Genomic DNA, 24,643 nt, shown 5'->3' with positions numbered 1-24,643 from the left:
ACAAAGACACAATTTTCTTTCAATGTTATATATGTAGTTGATAATGCCAGTTGTGCTGTAGCTGTTGCTATAGTTGGTTTGGTAAATACCTACATGTGTCTTAATGGCATTTATTTCCACATAAAATTAATGAATGGTTTGTCCTCTACATTTTGGTAGAGGACAAAAACCATTTCATTCTTTTTTATTGCAGGGTAATATTCTATTAAATATAGAATTATATGCAGAATCACATCTCTATCCATCTATTGATGGACATTTATGTTGCTTCCCTATCTTGGCTATTGTAAATAATGCTGCAATGAACAGAGGGGTGTGTACATTTTTTAAAATGTTTTTTGTTTTCTTTGGGTAAATAGTAGTAGAATTACTAGATTATGTGATATATCTATTTTTAATTTTTGAGGATCCCCCATACTGTTTTTCATAATAGCTGCACCAATTTACATCCTCACCAAGAGTAAAGAAGGGTTCCTTTTTCTCGACATCTTTGCCAACACTTGTTATTTCTTGTCTTTTTGACACTAGCCATTCTAACAGGTGTGAGGTGATGTCTCACTGTGGTTTTGATTTGGATTTCTCTGATGATTAGTGATGTTGAGCATCTTTTTAAGTGTCTGTTGGCTATCTTGATGTCTTTCTTGGAAAAATGTCTATTCAGGTCATCTGCCCATTTTTCAATGGGATTATTTTATTTTTGTTGTTGAGATGAATGAGTTCTTTATATATTTTAGACATTAATCTCTTATTGGATATACGATTTGCAAATATGTTCTTCTGCTCAGTATACTGTCTTTTCATTTTGTTGATGTTCTCTTTGCTGTGCAAAAGCTTTTTAGTTTGATGTAGCCCCAATAGTTTGTTTTTGCATTTGTTTTCCTTCCTGAGGACACATATCAGAAAAATGTGGCTAAGACCAATGTCCAGAAAATTAGTGTCCATGTTTTCTTTTAGGAGTTTTATAGTTTTAGGTTTTACATTTAGGTCTTTAATCCATTTTTAGTTTACTTTTGTATATAGTGTAAGAAAGTGGGCCAGTTTCATTCCTTTTCAGTTAGCTGCCCAGTTTTCCTAGCACCATTCATTGAAGAGACCGTTTTTTCTCTATTGTACATTCTTGCCTCCTTTATTGTAGATTAAGTAACCATGTAAACATGGCTATGTTTCTGGGCTTTCTGTCCTGTTGATCCGTATGTCTATTTTTGTGCCTATACTGCACTGTTTTAACTACATAGCTTTGTGATTTAGTTTGAAGTCTGGGATTGTGATATCTCTAGCTTTGTTGTTCTTTCTCAAGATTGCTTTGGCTATTATGGGTGTTTTGTGGTTCTATACAAATTTTAAGATTGTTCTAGTTCTGTAAAAAATGTTGGTGTTTTGATAGGCATTTTGTTGAATCTGTAGAGTTCTGTGTTGAGTATGTACATATAAAAGTGTTAAGACTACCAATTCACGAGCATGGTATACCTTTCCATTCATTTGTGTCATCTTCAATTTCTTTTATCCATGTTTTCAGTTTTCAGAGCACTACTGTATTTGGGCAACTCTTATTCTGCCTCTTTACCTCTCTGGATGGCTGATACTTTATCAGAAGATACTTTTCCATTTCTAACAGTTGCTTAGAGGCTTTTGGTAAACAGTAGCTAAAAACTAGCAATATCTAGAATCTTGTTAGTGATCTCATCCTGCAATTTGATAATAAATATGATTTATTGGATAAGTTTAATTAGTGCTTAAGCCACACCTACTAGATCTAAGTCCAATAGTCATATAACAAATAGACACAAATTGGAATTTAAGCATCTATAGTGCCCCAAACTATGACTTTTAGTACAAGGAACATTAACCCAAAAATACCAGACTTTTAAGTTTGGATTTATGTGCATAAACCTAATAGATTTTTTAAAGTATTGTTATAATTTCTGATTTTTTCCAGCTTACAATGACAAGATTGTTGCTTTTCTGCGCCAACCCAACATCTTTGAAATTCTACAGGAGCGTCAGCCTGATCTTACCAGGAATCATTCACTCAGGTAACTGCAGTATTGGTATTTGGTTCAAGTTCCATAAGCCCCAGCTATTAAATCTTCAGTAACACTGATAATCATCTTGGAAATTTACTTTTTCTTTCTGGCAGTCTGAACAAAGGCATCTTGTGCGCCAGGACTTTGTCATCAACAACCAGGTCATTGTAGTCCTGGCTTTTGTCTATTAAGTATGAAGATTGAATAAGATTGACTAAAGAACCTAGAACCACTCTCTTTAAAGAAGAAATATGAAAAAAAAATCATAGCCAAGAATATATCCTTGATGTGCGGATTATAATGAAAATAATAAGGCACTAACGTTTTTGAATGTAGCTCGAGTGAACAAAAGTAAAAGAGTTTACTGAATTGAGACTTACAAAATCCTAGGCTCGGGGTTCACATTTTTTCATAATAAAAACACAGTGGAACCCAAAGAGGGAATCTGATCCTCTTCACCACCCCAGTGTTCCCCTGCTTGAATCCTCTCTTCTAAACAGTTCTTCAATGCATCACCTAAATCCAGTTTTACTTTCTTGAATACATGCTCTTCCTGTTCCTTGGCGAGTTTTTCTATTGTGCATTTGGCAAAGGTCTTTCCTTTAAAACTCAATGCAGGTTATCCCTCCTTGAAGCCTCTCAGCTGCATTGTACGCTCTTGCTCTCAAGATCTAGCCTAATATTTCTCAACCAAAGTTTGTAGGCATCAGTGGAGAGGGAAAAAGATGTGAGTTTCTGCTGAAAATTTGACAAAACTCAAAGCTCATTTGGTTCATATGCCACCTTTACTGGTAGAGATGTTTGTCCAGTGGTGCCCATCTTGGCCCACAGCAGTGATTCTCCAATATTACTCTACTTAGTTGTATGAAAAGTTACACTGGGATCACCTGGGGAGCTTTGTAAAGTTTGTAAAATGTCAGGTCTTCTCTCCCCCCAACTATTCTCCCTTCTCTGAATTTATACCCACTATTCTCCTACACCCTGTTCAGTTATTTAATTCAGGAGGTCTGGGGGAAAACTCAAGCATTTGATATCTTAAAACCTCTCCACCTAATTCCAGTGACACATCCAGGTATAATTTCTATTCTAGACACTAACTGATAATTAATTATGTGGTCTATCACAGTGTTGTTTATACTATTTTGGTTATACGGCTTTTGTGCTATAATTTGACTTTTCAAGTCCTTAATGTTTATTTCCCAACTAGATTATAAGTTCCTTAGAAATATGGATCTTATTCAACTCATGATGTCTCCTCCTTACTGCTTTTAAATACCAAGAATAGTACTTTGCATACAGTCTATACATAGATATAAATAGAGATGTTTTTGTCGATTTGAAAATAAATTACCAATTCTTCTTATTATGTTCTTAGGCTCTCATATCTTTTATTTTGTTGAGGTACAGTTGATACACGACATTATGTTAGTTTCAGGCATATAACACAATGATTCAATATTTGTATGTATTGTGAAATGATCATCACAGTATGTCTAGTTAAGATCCATCACCACACACTGTTACAGGATTTTTTTTTTCTTATGATGAGAACTTTTAGGATCTTTCTTAGCAACTTCCAAATATGCAGTACAGTATTATTAACTACAGTTGCCATGCTATATATTACATTCCCCAGGACTTATTTTATAGCTGGAAGTTTGTACGTTATGAACCCCTCTCCCCATTTTGCCCACTCCCCATCTCCTGTCAGTCTCTCATAGCTTTAAAATTATCATTACCTTCTAAAGTTTCTAAAGGCTAAGGTTACATGTAATATCAAGTGTGACTACAAACACTGGCTACACAAAAATCCATTTTACATTAGTTAACATCTAACCCAAGTCTCAGTGCTTTTCTCAACCTTACAAGTGTGTTGTTTTCAATCACAAGAAAATTATAAAAATTGTTTTTTGCATACTTGTATATTACGGCATCCGCTCAGTAATCCATGGTCCACTGGCGAGTCTCATGTAAGAAGTTTCAGTTAGTAATGTTGCAGACATAAACTCCTCGGTTGTCACTGAGAGATCTTAGAGATTCCAGACCGCAAAACAAAACAGAGCAAAAACAAATCTCTCCTCTTTTGCTAACCACAAAATAAGGAGAACTCTGTTTTTTTTCTTTCCCACCAGTTCTAGCCCCAACACACACACACACACACACACACACACACACACACACACACACATGCACACGTAGTCAGTATCTGTTCCTGTCAAGGTACCCCACCCCCACAGAGAAAAAAAAAAAACCAAGAAAGAGGAAATTCAAGAAGGTTTCTACTTTTGCTCTATACCCCACATTATTATTTACAGCAATTTCACGTATCTTTAAATTTCCACCATCGGAGATATTGGGTGATTTATTCTTCCTGAACAAGGCATCCAATAGTATCATTATTCTTCAGTGATTTGACACAATCTTAAGAGATTCTACCAGAGGGGAAAACTGCAGGCCGCAGTGGGTAGCTTTCAGTTTTGTTTTTCCTTTTGCTTTTCAGAGTCTTTTTTAATTTATTTATATATTTTTTTAATAAACATATAATGTATTTTTAGCCCCAGGGGTACAAGTCTGTGAATCGCCAGGTTTACACACTTCACAACACTCACCACAGCACACCCCCCGCCAATGTCCATAACCCCACCACCCTCTCCCGACCCTCCACCCCCCAGCAACCCTCAGTTTGTTCTGCGAGATTAAGAGTCTCTTACGGTTTGTCTCCCTCTGCTTTTCAGAGTCTTAAAAGTCTCTAGCCTCCCAAAGATTGGTAAGGATTTTTATCTTTTAGTGACATCTGGGGTCTTCAGCTGAACACATTCTTTTAACATAGATCTCACATGGTAATCTATTGGTAAGAAATTATTTGATAAGTTTTGGAATAAGTTTCTATCTTATTCCACATTATTTATAACTCTCTGCTTATCCTTTCTAAAACCATTTACAGAATTTGACCATGAAAAGCATATGCTGTCATGACAAGTACAGAAAGAAACAGGAACATAAGTCAATGAGATAATGCTGTTCCTCTACAAAGAGTGTGTGTCACAGCGCACTTCTATTTTCTGAAAAGTTTTCGGTAGTTGAGCATTTTGATTTCTCACAACATCATAATGGGGAAGTTTGTGTGTCTAAGAGAACACTCTGTTTTGTATGGTTAAAAACTGCATCGTAAGAGGCATTCCCACCAAGGCAGGGTGGGGGGCCCGCTGGGGCTCTTTAATCTCGTATTTCAGTGATATCTTTGATAAAAGATTGATGCATAGAATAGAGCCACTGAGTAATTGTGTGTCAAAGGTGACTGTGTGATATTCATATCCTGAGCCAAGGGTCCTCAACAGCAGCGTCACTCTGCGTGCATTCTTTCTCACCGGTGGCACAGTCACTTCAGAGAAAATCCCTTCTTTTTTCTCTCCATATAATGAGGAAAAGTGTTAGCCTTTGGGAGAGTCACAGGGGTGCATCTATTTATGTTGTGTTTTTAAACCTAACTCGTGGCTCCTTCTAAACCCGAGGAAAGCCGGTGGCGTATTTAGTTTCTATGCATAAGTCGTTTCCTCTTCCTTGAGACTCCGCTTGTGTTTCTTTTACCGTAGAATGGCTACGGTTCTCTGCAATGGGATATGGCTTTAGCTTTCACCACTGTATTTAAATCACTGCTCCCTCTAACTGTCATGTAAATGTGATACTACGAAGTTGTCCTCTCCTTTTTCTTTTTTTTTTTTAAATCTCAGAAGAGATTTCTTTCCTCGGCTGGAAAAATCAACATCTAAGAGTCGGTACTACCTCCTTCAAGCAGGTACTGTCGCCCTGTGGGTGACTGTGTCCTACTGTTGGCTCTCACTGGAAGGCAGTTATCATACTAAGAAGCTTTTTGTATGTGTGGCATTAAAATTAAAGCCAAAATAAAATGTTCTATTATTTCATTCAAAGACAAATATATTCATTAAGAAAAGAACCCTTTAACAATATTTTATTGGTGAATATAATGAGCACAAATTCAATAAAATTTTTGGTGTTGGTATTTGTACAACCCGATATTATGTGCAAAGATCTACATGTCATAAAACTGAATTAAGAGTTGAGAATAATCCCTCTTATGTGATTATTAGGTCTAGCCAGCAAACCTGCTCCCTACTAGTCCATCTTTCCCCAGGCATCAGTGAGACGTATTTTGGGGTCCAGGTTGATTCCATTTCTATTTGTCCATGAGAATCCACAGCAGATCTGTATTTCCAAACCAATGGGAAATTGAAAGGAAAGTTGGTCTTTGTACAGCGTGGCCCTGGCCTTCAGCTCAGACCATGCTTGTGACTGCAGCAGAGCATGAATGGTCAACTGAGTAATGAATACGAATCTTCCTGTTTTAGCCTTACACCAGTAGAGAAGTCATGGGATTTCTGTAAAATTGCCCTCGGGAAGTTTTTTAAAACATATGTATTTTTGAAGGGGTTACTGAACCGAGTCTCCAGGAACCATGTGTGTGCACAATCCGCAATCCTGAGAGTTTTGTGGTTTCGAGGCTTCTGATTGTTTCTGATCATGTGTCCTTCTTTAACTTCACCAAAAATGTAGGTTGGTTTCAATGAGAGTATTTCTGTGGGAGTTCCGGCCCTGAGACTATGTTCATTGTCCTCAAATGCTCTTCTGCTAGAGTTGATCTTCTGGGGTAATTCTGTGCACTTGAGGAAGTGGTTACAAAGATCTAAATATTATGAGTGTCTGAGATACAGCGAGAGCCAGAGACTTTTTCCTGAGGTTGTCACGATACAGTTTAACTTGTTACCGCTGTAGTTGTGAGTTTTCTTATTAAAAGATTGCCACTTTAACCTGTCCTCGTACTCCCCTCACGGGGGTCTGTTTTAGCAAATGATCTGCTATCAGCTTTCTGATTCTTTTTCTCTGCCACAACAAAAAGATGGTAGCTTATTCCGGAGGCTGAGTGGAGGCAGGGAAAGTGGTGAGGAGCGAACTCTTACTTTAGCATTTACTAATCTTGTGCCCTCGTATGTTTTACTGGGCATTCCTAATGCCGTATCTACAGCACAAAGCTAGGTACTTGGGGAACATAAAACTGGAGGAGGAAGGGCTTTTGCTCTCAAGAAATTCATGTTTACAAAGGAGTTATGTTGTAACTGAGTGGCCCAGTGAGAAAGCCCAATGGAGGAAGTGCTGAAATGTTTTCTAAAGGTCTTAGAGAAAGAAACATACCCATGCAGAGAGGGTCAAGTGATAAAGGGTTATTTAAATGTCATCTAAATCCTCATTATAAACCACTAAAATTGAATAGAATTTCTGCATTAAGGTGAATGCAATAAAGTTAAGAATTAGAGGACTGCCACTGATTCCTTCTAACTCTATAAATACATAAAGTAAACTTGAACAAATATAGTAATGTAACTTTCAAATGTCTCTTTAATCAGAGTCCTACGGTTCTTTCATGATATTTCTCAAGCTTGTTATGTTTATTTCAGACACTGAGTGGACTCATGGAAAATTATTAGGAGCCAAAGCTAATTTTCCATTCTAAGAAGAAAAGAAATATTGCAGATCTATAATGTTGACTTTAATCACTTTTAATGAAACATAAGTGTGCACAGATACAAAATATGCATAAACTTCTTACAGCTTTTATGAACTGTAAAGCCAAAAGACATATAAGTTAAGGGAAAACTTTAAAAAATAACATTTCATTGAATGATACTAATGCGAGATTTTGTTTTTCAGAAGCCAAATCACCAATAAGGAGACCATTGTCAGTAGAAAGATACATTTGTACTTTTTGTTTCACTTGTGTTTGACTTGTATCTGATTTTGATTTTGTATCTAATGGTTCATCAGGTACATCTGTGGCAATGTGCGGTCATCATTTTTCTTAACAAATAGCTTATTTTTATCTATTAATTTACTCCTAATTTTATTTTTATCTACTAATTCATTGTTTCATTTAATACCCCAAATGCAATACTGAAGAAAAAATATATTATTAAATGTACCCTGTGATGATTCTACTCCTCCTTTTCTATTTGTAAGTTATCATAAAACTTTTGTTCTTAGAATAAATCATAACATCGTTGGTGTTTAGTTAGCATAAATGCATAATTTACTTTTTAAGTCCATTTATTTTATTTTCTCTTTAGCTTGTGGCAATATATATACATAACCTTGCCTCACTTCATCATTGTCATTATGCAAATCAGTACTGCAAAAGAAAAGTTTTGTCTTTTTAATTGGTAAGAGAATTGTGCGTGTGGGGTAGACAGGGACTGCTGTTATCAAACTTAACATCAAGGCCTTGCCAACATCAGATCCTGCTCACCAACACTTTGAAAGTTTCTCTCTGATCACTTGGCACCAAAGTCTTATAAATGCGAACATGGGAACTGAAGTCAGATGGCATCAGTCAGTCATTAATATTATTCAGATTATCTAACGTATGCCTGCCTCAGTATTAGCAGTTTTGATTGTCAGTGTGAAAACACAGAATTTTTAAATTCCCCGAGAACTTGAGAGTATGTCTGTAGATTTCTAGTAGACAGGAACACGTCTGACAAATGCTGGTCTATGGACTATTCGGCAAATACCTAGTAACCAAGAAGTAGTTCCTGTTTCGTTTTGCTTTTCTTAGAAAAGATTGGCAACATTTCTGAGGATATCTGGTGATGTTCTCTTCCTCCGCCTTGATCTCTCGACAGTCAGTAAACCAATGCCCTCTGTTTTTATGTGAAAGGACTTTGTGGAATAGGAGTGGGTATAAGACCTAAACAGAATTCAGTTAAACAAATGGAACGGCTTGAATATTCTCATGTAGTACTGGAATTGACCTTCTGCTTTCCACTGCACCATGAACTCTTTGAGAGAGGATCTAGGTCTTCTACCCCATTGTACTCCCAGTGTGTGATACCATGCCCGGCACATAGCAGACACTGAGAAAGTGCTTGCTGAAAGAATGAATGAATGTTGGTATAAAAAGTTCTTAGTGGTATAGTATGTGTCAGGTGACATGCTCCAGTGTCTTATTCCTGAAAGTATATGACCCTTAGCTCACCAGTGCAATAAATTAGCTGGCCTGTAGAAGACTAGCCTCCACTTGCCTCTGGTATGTTCTGGCCTGAAGAATCAGAACAATTCCTTTCACTGCCTAATATAGTTAATATCTGGACAGTGATAAAAAGTTCCCCCGTTGGCATATTTCCTCTGGTGTCTTTCCCTGTCCTCAACCTGTCATTCTTGTGAGTCAGGAAGCTGTCATCTTTTCCTGACTCCCAGAAAGCATACAGGCCACAGTCCAGAGTACAGTCTCTCTTATGTCGCTCACCTCACTCCGTCTAGCTCCAGTTAGAGAAGTGGAGGAGAGTGCGCGCCCTGTTTGTCTTCTCGTCTGTTCTGTTTGCCTGACTCATTTTCATGATAGGCTACGGAGATAAACTGTGTAGTTGTTGGAGATAGCTTTTGATTCTTCAAGATCAAAGCATGTTATTACTGACCCTTACAAGAAGATTTCTTTGGTTAAGTTTTTGTTCATTTTTTCTCCATGATAACTTTTCTCTAATTTAGCTTTTTTCAACCAACTTTCATATCTTGTACCAAAAAAAATCGTTCACCAGATAATGCTTCCTGGTTTCCGTCATGTGCTTCAGACATGTGATTGTAACACTTGAGGGAAAATGTTCCGCTTGGTTCCAGTCTTCAGACTGAAACAACTAAGCAGAAAGGCTGGCTTTTCCCTTCTGAGCAATTTCTTTACATACGGGTCTGACATTCATTTCTTAGGTGTGCGTATGTGAAATTCCTGGCAGTGAAGGTCGGAAAGGAAAATTTGGTAATACCAGAGATTAGAAGCTTCATATGCTAATGTATTGTTTAAAATGGATCTAGCCAGAAGCAGGCAGACTCTTTATCACTCCTTGTAAGCTGTGTGGCTGAAAGCAAAGCCGTTGACTTTTCTGTACATTATGCAGTTTTCCATCTCAGCAGTTAAACCTTGTCTTACACCTCATTGTTCTTCAAGCTTGTAAAAATTAAGAGATTTGGAATTTGGAAATATAAAATACAGTAGAACTTTATGAAAATATCAAACAGAAAAACGATAATCTAGAAAGAGGAACTAAATCTAAATAAATACTTTTATCAAAGATTAATATTTTATTTCATAGTGTACAAAAATCAGACTATACTGTCATTAGCACTTTGAGTTAATTGATTGGCTGTGTTTATTCCTATATTCCTATCAAATGAAATGCTTTCAGTACCGTAGTTTATGTTCTTTTTTTTTTTTTAAATACAGGGGATTATTCTTTTTTTTTTTTTTTTCAGCATAACAGTATTCCTTGTTTTTGCACCACACCCAGTGCTCCATGCAATCCGTGCCCTCTCCAATACCCACCACCTGGTTCCCCCAACCTCCCACCCCCCGCCCCTTCAAAACCCTCAGATTGTTTTTGAGAGTCCATAGTCTCTCATGGTTCACCTCCCCTTCCAATTTCCCTCAACTCCCTTCTCCTCTCCATCTCCCCTTGTCCTCCATGCTACTTGTTATGCTCCACAAATAAGTGAAACCGTATGATAATTGACTCTCTCTGCTTGACTTATTTCACTCAGCATCATCTCTTCCAGTCCCGTCCATGTTGCTACAAAAGTTGGGTATTCATCCTTTCTGATGGAGGCATAATACTCCATAGTGTATATGGACCACATCTTCCTTATCCATTCGTCCATTGAAGGGCATCTTGGTTCTTTCCACAGTTTGGCGACCGTGGCCATTGCTGCTATAAACATTGGGGTACAGATGGCCCCTCTTTTCACTACATCTGTATCTTTGGGGTAAATACCCAGTAGTGCAATTGCAGGGTCATAGGGAAGCTCTATTTTTTAATTTCTTGAGGAATCTCCACACTGTTCTCCAAAGTGGCTGCACCAACTTGCATTCCCACCAACAGTGTAAGAGGGTTCCCCTTTCTTCACATCCCCTCCAACACATGTTTTTTCCTGTCTTGCTAATTTTGGTCATTCTAACTGGTGTAAGGTGGTATCTCAATGTGGTTTTAATTTGAATCTCCCTGATGGCTAGTGATGATGAACATTTTTTCATGTGTCTGATAGCCATTTGTATGTCTTCATTGGAGAAGTGTCTGTTCATGTCTTCTGCCCATTTTTTGATATGATTGTCTGTTTTGTGTGTGTTGAGTTTGAGGAGTTCTTTATAGATCCTGGATATCAACCTTTTGTCTGTACTGTCATTTGCAAATATCTTCTCCCATTCCATGGGTTGCCTCTTACAAAAATGAATATGGTATGCTTTGAAATAAAATCATGTAAATGACAGGAAGCAACAGGGAAATTTTTATTAAAATTGTTTTCATATAAAAAATTGAAAATAGTAGCATGATGATGGCTCATCAAACAAAAAGAAAAACCTGGTGTTCTTACATCTATCTATAGTAAAATAATGGTAGAAATCGCTCACATTGTCATGTTTGAAATGTGTACATGTAAGTGTATATACCTTTTCACAGGCATACATGTAATGTGTTCTACCAACTGTGGTAACTAAAGGTGTTTCAGGGTTTCAGTTATTTCAAAGAGCCATATGCCTTTACGTTGAATATGTATTGAATAGATCCCATCTGCCTCCAAGTAGGTATACGCTCATGACACATGATGTAGAGGTGTGCCCCCAGGAAAATAGATGACTATCCCTATACACTTTTTGGAATAACGGGAATCAGCCTGAATGGCCCAAATATTTGCTTAGATACAAGCCCACAGTAGGCTTTACTTCAAAGCAGAGACTGAGTTGTTTTTAAATGTTTTTAAAAATGGTGCCTAAGGCATGTTATGTTTCAGAAGTCCGCCACATACATTCTGAGCTGTTTGTTTGCTTGAATAGGGAGAAGATCCAATTTATCCGAACTGAAGGGACCCCAGGATTGGTGCGTCTTTCTAGTGATGCCGACCTTGTTATGTTGCTGAGGTATGGAGCGCCGGTTTTTGCACTAGAAAGTTTTCTGTCACTGGATGTTATGGAGCGTTTTAGACAATGTTATCCCAATATTAGTAGCCTAAAAATGTCTCTGTCATTCTTAAAGACTTGTGGAATACTCCTGTGGAAGATGTAGGATGCTGGTGATGTAGTGATAATTCATTTCAGATTGCATTTCTTAGTCTGAGATCTGTTTGATTTTTTTTTAATTATTTATTTATTTATTTATTTATTTTTTACCCTGGTGATAAATGAGGTGGTATTGGAGAAAGGAAAGATTAATAAAGGCCAATGGCTAGAATGTTCCACTCACCAAATGGAACGCAAACATATACAGGGCTTTCCCCTTTGGAGTAAAAGGTCATATTTATATTTTCTTTCAAATTCTTTCCTCCAGATGTGCTTTGTTTTTTTGTTTATTTTTTCTGATTTGATGTGATTTTTTAAAAATGATTTTGAGAGTTTAGGTTTGGGAAATTAGATCAGAAAGTTGAAATTTGATCACTGGTACTCATTGCTAACTTGATAGCCCTTCATAAAATTGACCAGTTGCATTTTCTTTCCTGATGGTTTCAGCTTTGGTTTTAATTTTTAGGGTAGTTTAGAAAGGAAACTGGCAAGTTTTCAAAATATTTTTCATTTTTAATATTATCCCTGAAATGTAAGAGACTAGAATAAGCTAATGCTTTGCTCTACCCAGTAGTTGGGACACCCACCACCATAACCTCCAAAGAATTAAAGGCAAAGTCATACTGAAAACAGACCACACACCGTTTTATTGATCATAGAGTGCTAACAATCTCATTCATGATATTCATGATGATCTTGACCCTAACCATCTCTAACTGCCTTCATGATAGTTGCCATACTTGTAAAACTGAAGTCAAAAAATTATCTTCCTTTCCTGGATAGTTGGAGCATAGTTCAAAGGGATATATAATCACTTCCCACAGAGACTTTGCTTCACCTGATCCTGAACAAGACCTATTGGGAAGCAAGGGTTACTTCTCAGTCAAAGGGGTGACCTATGACTATGTTACACTGAATGAGTTCTAAGAACAGAATATAGTGTGCTACAGGAAGACTGTTGGTCAGTTACTATGTAATACGATGTTTCTACCATAGTTTGGTTGTTAATAAAATAGTTCTGTTGTAAAATCCTAGAAATTCTAGAAATCTAAGGGTTTTTACTTAAACTAAAAAATTCTGCATTTGGAATTAATAAAAACACAATGATCATAAAATAGAAATCATGACTATCATTCACCTGTTCTTAGTTAAATAATCTTTAGATGGTATAGTCCTAAATATTTTAAGTTACAGTATAGCTTAGAATATTTGTGCTTTTGTAAACACTGCAGTTTTCATGAGTTTCTATGTGTTATATGGTTGAACTTAAAAATACTTAAAAACTGGGGCACCTGGGTGGCTCAGTGGGTTAAAGCCTCTGTTTTCAGCTCAGGTCATGAGCCTCTCTCTCTGCCCTTCTCTCTCTCTGTCTGCCTCTCTGCCTACTTGTGATCTCTGTCTGTCAAATAAATAAATAAAATCGTTTAAAAAAATACTTAAAACTGATACATGTATTTTTTAAAAAAGGAAAATACATATATATATGTATCAGTTTTAAGTATGTATATGTATGTATATACATATATATACATATGTATGTGTATATATAGATACACACGTGTATCTATGCATTATATATATATATGAGCAAAGCTACATTTTCCTCAATTTGGGGAAAAACTGTATTATCTGAAGTTAATTGGCCTTTGGAGAAGTGTGAGAAATTCATTTACTATATAATAGTTCTATAATTATTATATTCAAATGATGTTATTAAGTTCTAGACTTATTTTATTTAGATGATCAGATTTATTTATTAAATTTAATAATTGTACATAGTGACACAATGTATTACATGTGGATGCTTAATAAATAATGTTTAATAGTTATTGAAACATTTTCAGATGTCCTTAGTTATTTTTTATTTTACTTTGGAGTTTGAGTCATTTGAATCAATGACTATAAACTCAAGCAATGGACTAGTTGCATATACAGTGAAAGACTTTGTGTCTATTTTTATACTTTGCCTATTTTCTTTTTCTTTTTTTCTTTTTTTTTTTTTAAGATTTTATTTACTTATGAGAGAGAAGAGAAAGAGGGAGAGCACGGGGTAGGGGGAGGAAAAGCAGAGGGAAAGGGACAAGCAGACTCTGTGCTGAGTGCTGAGCACTGAGCCTGATGTGGGGCTCGATCTTAGGACCCTGAGATCATGACCTGAGCCAAAATCAGAAGTCAGATGCTTAAATGACTGAGGCACCCAGGTGCCCCTATTTTTTTTTTAAGATTTTATTTATTTATTTGACAGACAGAGATCACAAGTAGGCAGAGAGGCAGGCAGAGAGAGAGGAGGAAGCAGGCTCCCCGCCAAGCAGGGAGCCTAACACGGGACTCGATCCCAGAACCCCGAGATCATGACCTGAGACGAAGGCAGAGGCTTTAACCCACTGAGCCACCCAAGCACCCCAGGTGCCCCTATTTTTAAAAAAAGGAAAATCACTCCTGGTACAAATGGACTTGATTATCAGCAAGCTGCAATATCGACATGCCACAGCTCTAGGAAATTATTCCATTCAAAATAAGCCCATGTAAGATTGTTCTCCAAAATAGCTATTATAAAACTCAAGAATTTTTAAATGACATTGTTGCATTTGTTATTAATTATTCTGTATCATATATTCTTTCATTAACTGAACTCCTGTAAAAAATCTACCTCTATCATAGCTCATATATGAAATGATTGATTTATTTGACTGTTAGAATTTTGAAGTTTATATAGTGAAAGATACCATATATAAAAGTACAAAGAAAGGTAACAAACTAAAAGAATATATTCACAACATGTAAAATGGAGATATTATGAATATGAGAAGAATGCTTTTAAATCAATTCAGAAGAAAAGAACCCAAAAGAAAAACAGATAAAGGGTAGAAGAAAAAGGCATTTCTTAGAAATTGAAGTAAGAATAGCCAGTAAACTGGGGTGCCTGGGTGGCTTAGTGGGTTAAGCACCTGCCTTCGGCTCAGGTCATGATCTCAGCTCCTGGGATAGAGTCCCGTGTCGGGCTCCCTGCTCAGTGGGGAGTCTGCTTGTCCCTCTCCCTCTGCCCCTCCCCCTGCTCATGCTCACTTGCTCTCTCTCTTTTTCCAAAATAAATAAATTAAACCTTGAAAAAAAAGAACAAAAACCAAAAAACAACATTTAAAAGAAAAGATTAGCCAGTAAACTTATAGACAGATGCTAGCAATCATAAAATGCAATTTCCAATGATGACATACTATTTCATAATATTAGATTTGGAAAAAGTTAAAAAATTAAAAAGTCTGATAATATTGAATAAGAAATAGGGACTCTCATACTGTCTGTACTTGGTGGGATTGCAGTTCCTACACCTTTTCAGAGTACAGTTTGACAATATTTCGTATAGTTGAAAAGGCCTATGTGTTATGAGAGAGCACTTCTGCTTTTAGATACATACCGTATTTATAGTAAAACTCCTTGCCTGTGCACAAGGAAATATATACAGTATCTTCATTGTACCATTGTTGACAAAAGCACAAAGTTGGAAAAAAATTAAATATTTGTCAAAAGAGATAGCTTCAAAAGTACCAATGTTTTGGGCTGGATGCACGTTTGTTGCAGGAAGCTGTTCAGTCTCTGTGCCTTGTGAGATGCACCAGCATCATGGCTTCTACCCACTAGATGCCAAAGGCAGACCCTCCCAGTTACGACAACCAAAAATGTCCTCAGACATTCCCCAAAGTCCCCAGATGGTATGCGAGAAGGCAAAATTGCCTCAGTTGAGTGTTTACAACCTTAAGGAGTCCTTTTCTTAACCTCTGCAAGAATGAACTGTTGCCACTTTTTTCTGAATGTTTCCTAACAGGTTTCTAGATTTGGCCGAGTTTGAGGAAAACCTACCTCTACCTCTTAATTAAACAAACAAACAAACAAACAAACAAAAAAACCACAAGTCCTCTTATTTTACTGTTGTTTCAAAGCTTTGTCAAATATTTCTCAAGTATCTTGTCAAGTGTCAAGAACTTGGTGTGATCAGTAGTACTTTTATCATAAGATTTAATGAAAAGTCTGGGATTCTTAGATCTCACATCCCTGATTATTATCTTTTAGGAGAGTCCGAGAAAGAGAAATTTCAGTATGGGGAAGAACAAAGACACTGGATCAAATGTGAATAATCTGAGATCAAAATCCTCATATTTAAAAAAAAATGATAAAGCCAGAATGAACAAGGGAGCTAACTGTGAGCTTCTGTAGTTGTTTAGGAAGTGTTTGATTTTGCTTTTAATTCTCCAGTTAAATCCTAAACTCTTTGAACATTGAGACTCTGTCATGTATTTCTTAGAATGAAAATAAAGAACACACTTTGTGTCTTTATTATGGATTCTTAGTAGGCATTGTGTGTTGTGTGTTGAATCTTATTCTTGAAGCTAAAAACCCAGGTACTATGTTCAAGCAAACGTGTAAATTCAGACTCACATATTAGGCAAAATAGGGATGCCGGGTGGCTCAGTTAGTTAAGCGGCTGCCTTCGGCTCAGGTCATGATCCCAGAGTCCTGGGATTGAGCCTGCATCAGGCTCCCAGCTCAGCAGAGAGCCTGCTTCTCCCTCTCCTTCTGCTTGCGGCTTTGTCTCCGTGTGTTCTCTCTGTATCTCTCTGTCAAATAAATAAATGAAATCTTAAAAAAAAATAAAGTGGCAAAATAGAAATCGTGTTATCCAAAGCTGGTAGGAAAACAGGCACATAACCACAGCTTCCACAAAAGCCACAACAGGTGGCTGCTTATCCCAAGAATTAGCTAAAAGAGAGAGGGAACAGGTGCTCCCTTTGGGATGTGCACTGGACCTCAGAGTGAGAAATCGACAGTCTTACTCATTGGAAGCAAGGCTTTTCCCCATTGCTTTGGCTAAAGTGTGCATTTTGTTTCTGGTCTCTCCCCAGTTTATTTGAAGAAGAGATAATGTCTTATGTGCCTCCACATGCCTTACTGCACCCCAGCTACTGTCAGTCCCCACGTGGCTCCCCCGTGTCCTCTCCCCAGAACTCACCAGGTAAGTCTACCTGTTGTGCTCAGTGAGTCCTCTGAGAAGCGTACCCTAAGACCAGATGTTTTATCCTTTGTAAAGGACGCTAAGGGAGTGCTTGGGTACGTCATCAGTGTGAGCACGGGTACATATTCTATGGCACTTAAAACTGGCTTGTTCCCATGACCATTCATTTGGACAGGAAGATAATGACTTTCCAGAAAAAGAGGATAAATGTTAGCAGTATGATATACTCAGATGCAGGATTTGCTTTTCATCATGTTACGTAGTGTCTAATCTGTCCTGGAAAATATTAGGACACAAAATACTATGTTGGCTTTTGGACTGAAACAAGTTTTGGTTTGGAGACAGATTCAAATAAAAAGAAATATCTACTTGCCAGAAATAATACAGAATTAAAAGTAGTTTAATGGAGTTCGATAGGTTTTTCCTGCAGTAATGGCTAACTACATTAGATAGGAAGACTAGAGACCAGAGGAAGATAAAACATGTTGACAGATAAAACAAACTAAAATATTTAAGTTCAAATCTTTTTGAAAGATGTATGGTGTGAATGAAGGTGTGAGTGGATGTATGGATGAATAAATGATAGAAAATGCAGCTTAAGAAATGAGTTTTTTAAAAAGAAAATAGTTATAATGTTGACAGAGCATCAGCTATGTATTGTTTACACTTTAATAGCTATCAGAATTTAAAACTGTTTTAATAGAAATCTAAGCGCTATTATGTGTCACTAAAAGCTGCTCTGTAGTCTTTGATGTATGACTTGTTTTCACAAATCCTATGTTAATGAAGCTAAAGCCTAATTGAATACCACAAACAGGAAAAGGTCTATTAATTTGTTCTTTTAACACAGATTTATTGAGCGTTCAACTATGATCCAAGCACTGAGTTAGACTCCAGTGCTACAAAGACGAATAATGCAGTCTCTGCCTTTGAAGGATTCATGGTGGGACAATGAGTCAGCAAATGACTCTGGAAAGCCGTGTGGTTGGTTCTGTAAGGAGAGGTATGGGAACTCCGATTTGGGAACTGTTCTTCCTTCAAGACCCTCAGTGGGTGTTTGGGGATAAAGATAACGGACATGGTGCGAGCCTTGAAGGATGATGAAGGTGGGCCGGAGTGAGCAGGGTGTTCTAAGTGAGCGAGCGAGTAGTATGACCTTGGCCTCAGAAGTGTGAAAGAAGTTTAGGGCCAATTAATAGCTACAAGTAAGAGCAAGTTCTCAAAGCTCAGGTTAGAAAGATAGGCTAGGGCTGGTTGGTCACTGAAGCCTTACTTTGTAGGCCATATGGAGCCACTGAAACTTTGCAAACAGAAGAGTATCCTGTTTTACAAGGAACAGTTCGGTGGCAATAGGGAGGATGGTTTAGAAGATGAGATAATGGAGTCAGAGAAACCACTTAGGAGGCTGTTGTGTTAATACAGGTTAATACTAGGACCTGCTGAAGGGCTGGACTAGAAGTGTTGGAGAAACAGGAATTAGTTCAAAGGATACGTAGTATATAGAGACTCAGGACTCTGAGTCCAAGTAGGGAAGATTCTGAGGTCAAGGCAGATTCTGAGGTCCCCAACAGACTACCAGGCAAATGGCAACATCATTTACCAGGGAAGGAAAAAGATTAGACTGAAAAGGAGGGGTAGGGAGAGTTTAGTTTTGAGCATGGTTTTTTGAGGACTCTCTGAACCATCCAATTAGAGATACCGAAGATGAATGGAAAAGACAATCACGGAGCTCAGGACAGTAGCAGCTGAAACCCAGGGCAGATTGGAGGAACCAGGGAGGACAAGCCCGTGGAAAGAAGAGAAAACAGAGGATGGTAACATGAGGAACTCCAGTATTTCAGGGACGGGCTGAGAAAGAGGAGCCAATGAAGCAAAGAGGGCCAGTGGATTTTGGAAGACAATCAGGAAAGTCTTTTCAGGGAAGCCAGGCTTCAAGGAGTAGAGAGTGGGCCAAATCCTCAAAGCATTCAAGAAGGATGAGTCCTGAGAAGAGGCCATTGCATCTGAAAATCACGAAGTTATAAATGGCCTTTTCTAGAGAAGTTTCTATGAGATAAGAGGTTATAAATTAGAATGTGACCACTTGCAGAATGATACAGGATGTGAAAGTAGAAGCCAGAAGTGTAGAATGTTCTTTTTAGGAAGTATGGGGATGAAAAGGAAGGAAACTAGGACAGTATTTAGAAGGAGAAGATGGGTTAAGGAAGAGGTTTCAGGATAGGGAAATTGAACATGTATGTGTACAGAGGTCAGAAGATTTGGGTGGAAGGAAACTAGTTTGTCGAAGCAGCAGTCAAACCACAGACCCATGGAAAGGCAGGACACTGGAGACAAAAGTGAACTTTGGAACAAAGCAGGGACACATATTTTGATGATCCAGGATGAAAAGAAATAAGTATATGACACTTCAGCTAAGTTTCAAGATGTAGGGGGAAAATGAGTGGAATTCGGAGCCAGCCTCAGTCTTTACCAACGGTCTGTGTGTCTGGGCAGTTTACTTCCTTCCCTGAACTTGAATGTGATTTTCTATAAAATGGAAATAAGAGCAGTCACCTCCCATGGACACTTGGGGGAGAACACTTGCCTGCTGCTTGCAACACGACAAGCATCCGATAAGTGTTAATTTATCCCTTTTTTTCTTTCTTTCTGGAAATCTGATCCTGAGAAGTATAGTTGGTCAATGGTCAAGCATTAATAACCGAAAAATAGGAATTCATTTCTCCCTGATTTGCAGAAGCTCCTGCCTAAGTATTTAATCATTCTTTCTGGTCTTTATCTTAGTTAGATCCTATGATGAAGATCAAATGGGTTAGTCCTTTACCTGATGCTTTGTGGTTAAAGGAATGAAGCCTTGTGGATTATGCTCATTTCAGTCAAGGCTGCCCTTCCTGGGGCTTTTCTGCAGCCTGCCCTCCCCAAGAAAGAGGTAGATCAACAGGTTCTGTCCCTTTCGGAGCCCTACGAAAACATGTGCTCCTGGGGACTGGCTAATCATTCTTTGAGACTATAGGAGCATTCTAGAGGGTGACTAATCATTTAGCATCACAAAGGAACATGAGTAATCTCTGATGGTAGTAAAATGCATTCTGGAAGCACATTTAGAGTCCAACATTTTCCAAAGAGATGTAGAACCCAAATATATATCTAAATTGCTAGCAGCGTTTGTGGTGGTTTTAATTTACAGGGAGAATCATCTCCACATTTTTGGCCTATTCAATTTCAGGGGCTCTATTTGATCTTGAAATTGGGATGAACTGCTTGATACCAGTGGAAGTTATTGTAACTGATTCCACATGATCTTACAAGGCCAAGACTAGCTAAAGTCATTTGCCCTGTGGAGTGATCTTCTGATTCTTTGAGTACTAAAGCATCTCCTTCAACCACTTTCCTGAAGCTTTTTTGTGAAAAGCGTTTTGGATGTTTCAAAGTGGTCTGTTCTTCCTTCTTGTGACTAGAATTTCATCCCTCTTAGTGGTATGAGCATAATACTGTGAAAATTATGACGGTAACAAATTTGAATGATCTTTCAGAATGCCTTGGGATCAGTAAACTTTCCATACTTTTCCTTGTTTGAGCACATTTACGTCTTTTCAAGTGCAGTGGAGAGCGGGGCCTTGGAAACTTTGACTTGCTCATTTTAGCAGCTGTTAGAAAGCTCACCTGAAATTGGTCAAAATTTTGGAATGTGAAGGTTTGTTTTTCTAGGGCCGTTACAATGCCAGTCCTGACCTTAGCTATGCCAGAAGGGAAAAATCTTTCCAAACACCATATAGTTCTTGTGCCAAATATGGGACCCAGAAGTTTATTTAAGGACCTTTTGTAAGTCCACATTTCTAGGAATTTAAATGCAATAACACTTAATTTATCTAGTATTATTGGAGATGTGCTCACATATGTGAATTTTCCATGTAACCAAAGCTATGACTAAGTGTCAGAGAATTTAACCCACCATTTACTGGAACTCTTTCACAAATACATTATATTTCTCGCCGCTCTCCTATACACAGTGCATTAAAGATGTTTCAGGTTTGGGGGATCATCGTACAGAGCTGTTACAACTTGACTAAAACTGGACTATCTGGAAGCTAGGTGGGCACCAGGTTACATGCAACAGGGTTAAACAGACCAGAGAGCACTGAAGAGCCATGGGGTTCTTCGCTGAAAGTTGTCTTGAGGGCATGGGATATGCACAGTGAGACCCCGTAGGGCCCTCTTCTCCTCTTTCTCTCTTGAAAGCCAGCATCTTGGCTGCTGCTTTTCTCATCTCCCGCTCTTTGGTCTTTCTGTCTCTCTTTTCCTCCCTTCTTTGCACACTTCCCCCATCTTGCCTACAGTCCCTGAAGTAGCTTCAGCAGTTGACCCTTAAACACTGTGGAGGCTAAGGGCGCCAACCCCCCGTGAGGTAAAAAACCTGCATATGACTTTGGACTCCTCCAAAACTCAAGCATTGCTAGCCGACCGTTCCCGGGACACTTGCCTGAAACAGGAACAGTCAGTTAGGTCAACACAAACGTTTCGTATGTTGCATGTATTACATACTGCTTTCTTACAATAAAGCAAGCTAGAGAAAATGTTATGAAGAAATTCACAAGGAAGAGAAAATTCTACAGTTCTGTACTGTATTTATTAAAAGAAAATGCGCATCTAAGTGCAGCCATGCAGTTGAAACCGTGTTGTTCAAGGATCAGCTGCACTTGTGTTTAGAAAAAGTGTTACTTCTCTTTGCTCAGCCCCACAAAGATGAACTAGGAACCAAACAGTGCAGATGGAGGATGTCCCTGGGTGGGTGGAGATGGGGAAGCTGTGATTCCAGAGACTGAAAGACAGCCAGATACTGTCTGTGCCATGATATACGGGTATTTTTAAATTTTATTGTTGTTGTTAGTCTCCCTTGTCCCCCCATCCCTAAGGCTGTAAGAGAATGCCTGTCACTGGTGTGCCTTTTAGTTTCCCCCTTTAATATATTGCTTCTGATTTGCAAGGTCTAAAAAATCAGCTCATTAAGTTGGTTTTTAAAAAATAAATGGTGTGTAAATGAGGGGTGCCTGGGTGACTCATTTGGTTATGTGTCTGCTTTCAGCTCAGGTCATGATCTTGGGGTCCAGGGATGGAGTCCCGCATCAGGCTCTTTGCTCAATGGGGAATCTGCTTCTCCCTCTTCCTCTTCCCCTCTCCCTGTTCATGCTCTCTCTCTCTGTCAAATAAATAAATAAAAGCTTAAAAAAAATAAACAGTTTGTAAATGGAAACATCAGCAGGCTCACAACAGTGACCTAGAGCCTTTCACTACTCTTAGAGAATAAAGAAAAAATGCAAAAACTTTGGTAATTGTGCTTTGGGTCAGCCATTGTGGAAGTGTTTCTTTCCCCTTATTTTTAATTATTGAGCTATATTCCAGAAGACCGAGTCCTCCAGAAATTATTATAATGCTCATGGTTTGTTCACTAACAGGGAATTATAAAAAAATAATAAGAAATTTTTTAAAAAGTCGTAGAGACGTTTTTTAGAAAGTGAACCAGGAGAGAAGTAGTCTTCTGAGCTACCCCAGTACAGAGGCCAGAGCCTTGCTGGATTAGGCCAAACTCCATCCCATCCAATGCAGAGTGAGGGCCAGTCACCAGAGCCATCTCAGATCTTGGTGGCACATCTGGAATTCAAAACACCCAGACTTCCTAGTGATTTGATGCCAAAATATTTCTCCTATGCCCTGAAGCATTTTGTCAGGTAGAATTCTTTAGTTTGTATATGATTATACAATTTCATAATGGTAAATGGAAACAATATCCTACTATTATCATACTTCAGGTCTGCCTAACAATGATAAAGGAAAAAACCTAATATCTGTTACTAAAAATTTTCCTGCAAATAATTAACATAATGCTGACCACCCATGAAGTCAGCCATTTATTTGATTACTTCCTAAATGTAACACTGACTGTTTTGTATCTGACTTCCTTTTTTTTTTAAAGATTTTATTTATTTATTTGATAGACAGAGATCACAAGTAGGCAGAGAAGCAGGCAGAGGAGCGGGGGGAAGCAGGCTCCCTGCTGAGCAAAGAGCCTGATGCGGGGCTTGATCCCAGGGCCCTGAGATCATGACCTGAGCTGAAAGCAGAGGCTTAACCCACTGAGCCACCCAGGCGCCCCTGACTTCCTTTTTTTAAGACCATAAGGTTACTCTCTCTATAGCAGTATCCTAAAACTTTACTTGTAGTTAAGGTTCCCATACAATGCTATTAGCTCAATCTTCCAAGGTCATTTTTTATTTCTAAAGTGGAAGTAACAGCATTCTTGCCCTGGAATTTCTTGGCAGGGCACCCGACTTGCATTAAGAACTTGGCAAGGGCCAACAGCATAATTTATTGTAATTTTTAAACCATGAAGTAATGTGTAAATGATTTTTTTTATAATAGAACTATTAGCAAAAGAATTTTTGCATCTAACAATTTGTGTCTCCAGAGTTTCTGTAATTGGATCTCTTCACCTAGAGCATAAATGGAGTCAGAGCTAATTTATATTAGGTGTCCATATTGATAATGATGGAATGAATTGTGGCATTTCCCACATCCTTTTAAGCGTCTCAAATTATACAGCAATAGTATACGTGCTTTTTTTTTAAGCAATCAACTTTAGAGTCCTGAAAGATTTTCATTCAGTCTTTTGTTTTTCTTTTTCCTCTTCCCTATTAATAATCGCCCTCTTGAAAGCGGACTCATGATGGCGGCTTTCTGAGCTATCTAGGTTTACTAGCTTACAGGTTCTCAAGCTGCAGGACCAACAGCCTTATTCTGCCACACTTGAGTGGCCCCGTGCTACGCTGCCACGTCCCTTAGCTGTCCAAGAGTGAGATCACGATCCTTCATGTTGCAGATGATGCTTTTCAAATACAGGGAAGCATTGCCTCTGTCGGTCTATGGATGTTCTCCAGATGTTTCATTGGTTACATTTGACCTTCCTGTAGGGGATAATGGTTCTCAACCTTGGCTGCATATTGGATTCATCTGGAGAGCTGCATAAAACTCTTATGCCTGGGTCCTGCCCCACAGATTCTGATGTAATATGTCTTGGGTGTGACCTGAACATTGGGATTTTTTAGAGCTTCTTAAATCAGTGAGGATTGAGAACCCGCTGCGTAAGAGGCTTCTGTATCCTAGAGCTTTTAAGGTCAAGTTTATTTGTTTCCTTTATGATGTAGATCTTAGATCTTTGGGTAAAAGCTTCATAAACATGCAAACAGCTCTCTAGACATATCATTGATTAGTAGCCGATTTTATTAAAATCCATTCTTAACACCCCAACACATTTCCCCATGACTTTAGTATTCACCTCTCTGCAGATAATGTCAGAAACAGCTAACTCACAAAGCATCCTACTGCCCAAACTCGTTCAGTGCACAGATGTGGTCCTCATCTCTCACCGGAACCCCAGGACTGTGTTTTCAAGTGCCGGGGAAGGAGATCCACCTGAACGGCTCTCGTCTCCAGCACAGTCTGTATAAAGCT

The 24,643-nt window shown here is 38.2% G+C and overlaps 1 protein-coding gene across 1 annotated transcript in view; it reads left to right on the top strand.

Annotated features, from left to right (window-relative positions):
- Positions 1-24,643, top strand: part of LOC111145297 (HECT, C2 and WW domain containing E3 ubiquitin protein ligase 2) — a 222,453-nt gene that overhangs the window by 155,898 nt on the left and 41,912 nt on the right. Inside the window, exons 16-18 of the mRNA XM_022500135.1 lie at positions 1,937-2,033; positions 11,911-11,994; positions 17,031-17,140. Coding sequence (XP_022355843.1) covers positions 1,937-2,033; positions 11,911-11,994; positions 17,031-17,140 — 291 coding nt within the window. The remainder of the gene's footprint in view (positions 1-1,936; positions 2,034-11,910; positions 11,995-17,030; positions 17,141-24,643) is intronic.

The sequence above is a fragment of the Enhydra lutris genome, unplaced genomic scaffold (genome assembly GCF_002288905.1).
Source record: "Enhydra lutris kenyoni isolate GAN:26980312 unplaced genomic scaffold, ASM228890v2 scaffoldscaffold1, whole genome shotgun sequence".
NCBI lineage: Eukaryota > Metazoa > Chordata > Mammalia > Carnivora > Mustelidae > Enhydra > Enhydra lutris.
The sequence above is the reverse complement of the archived record's forward strand: the minus strand, read 5'-3'. Positions and strand labels throughout refer to the sequence as shown.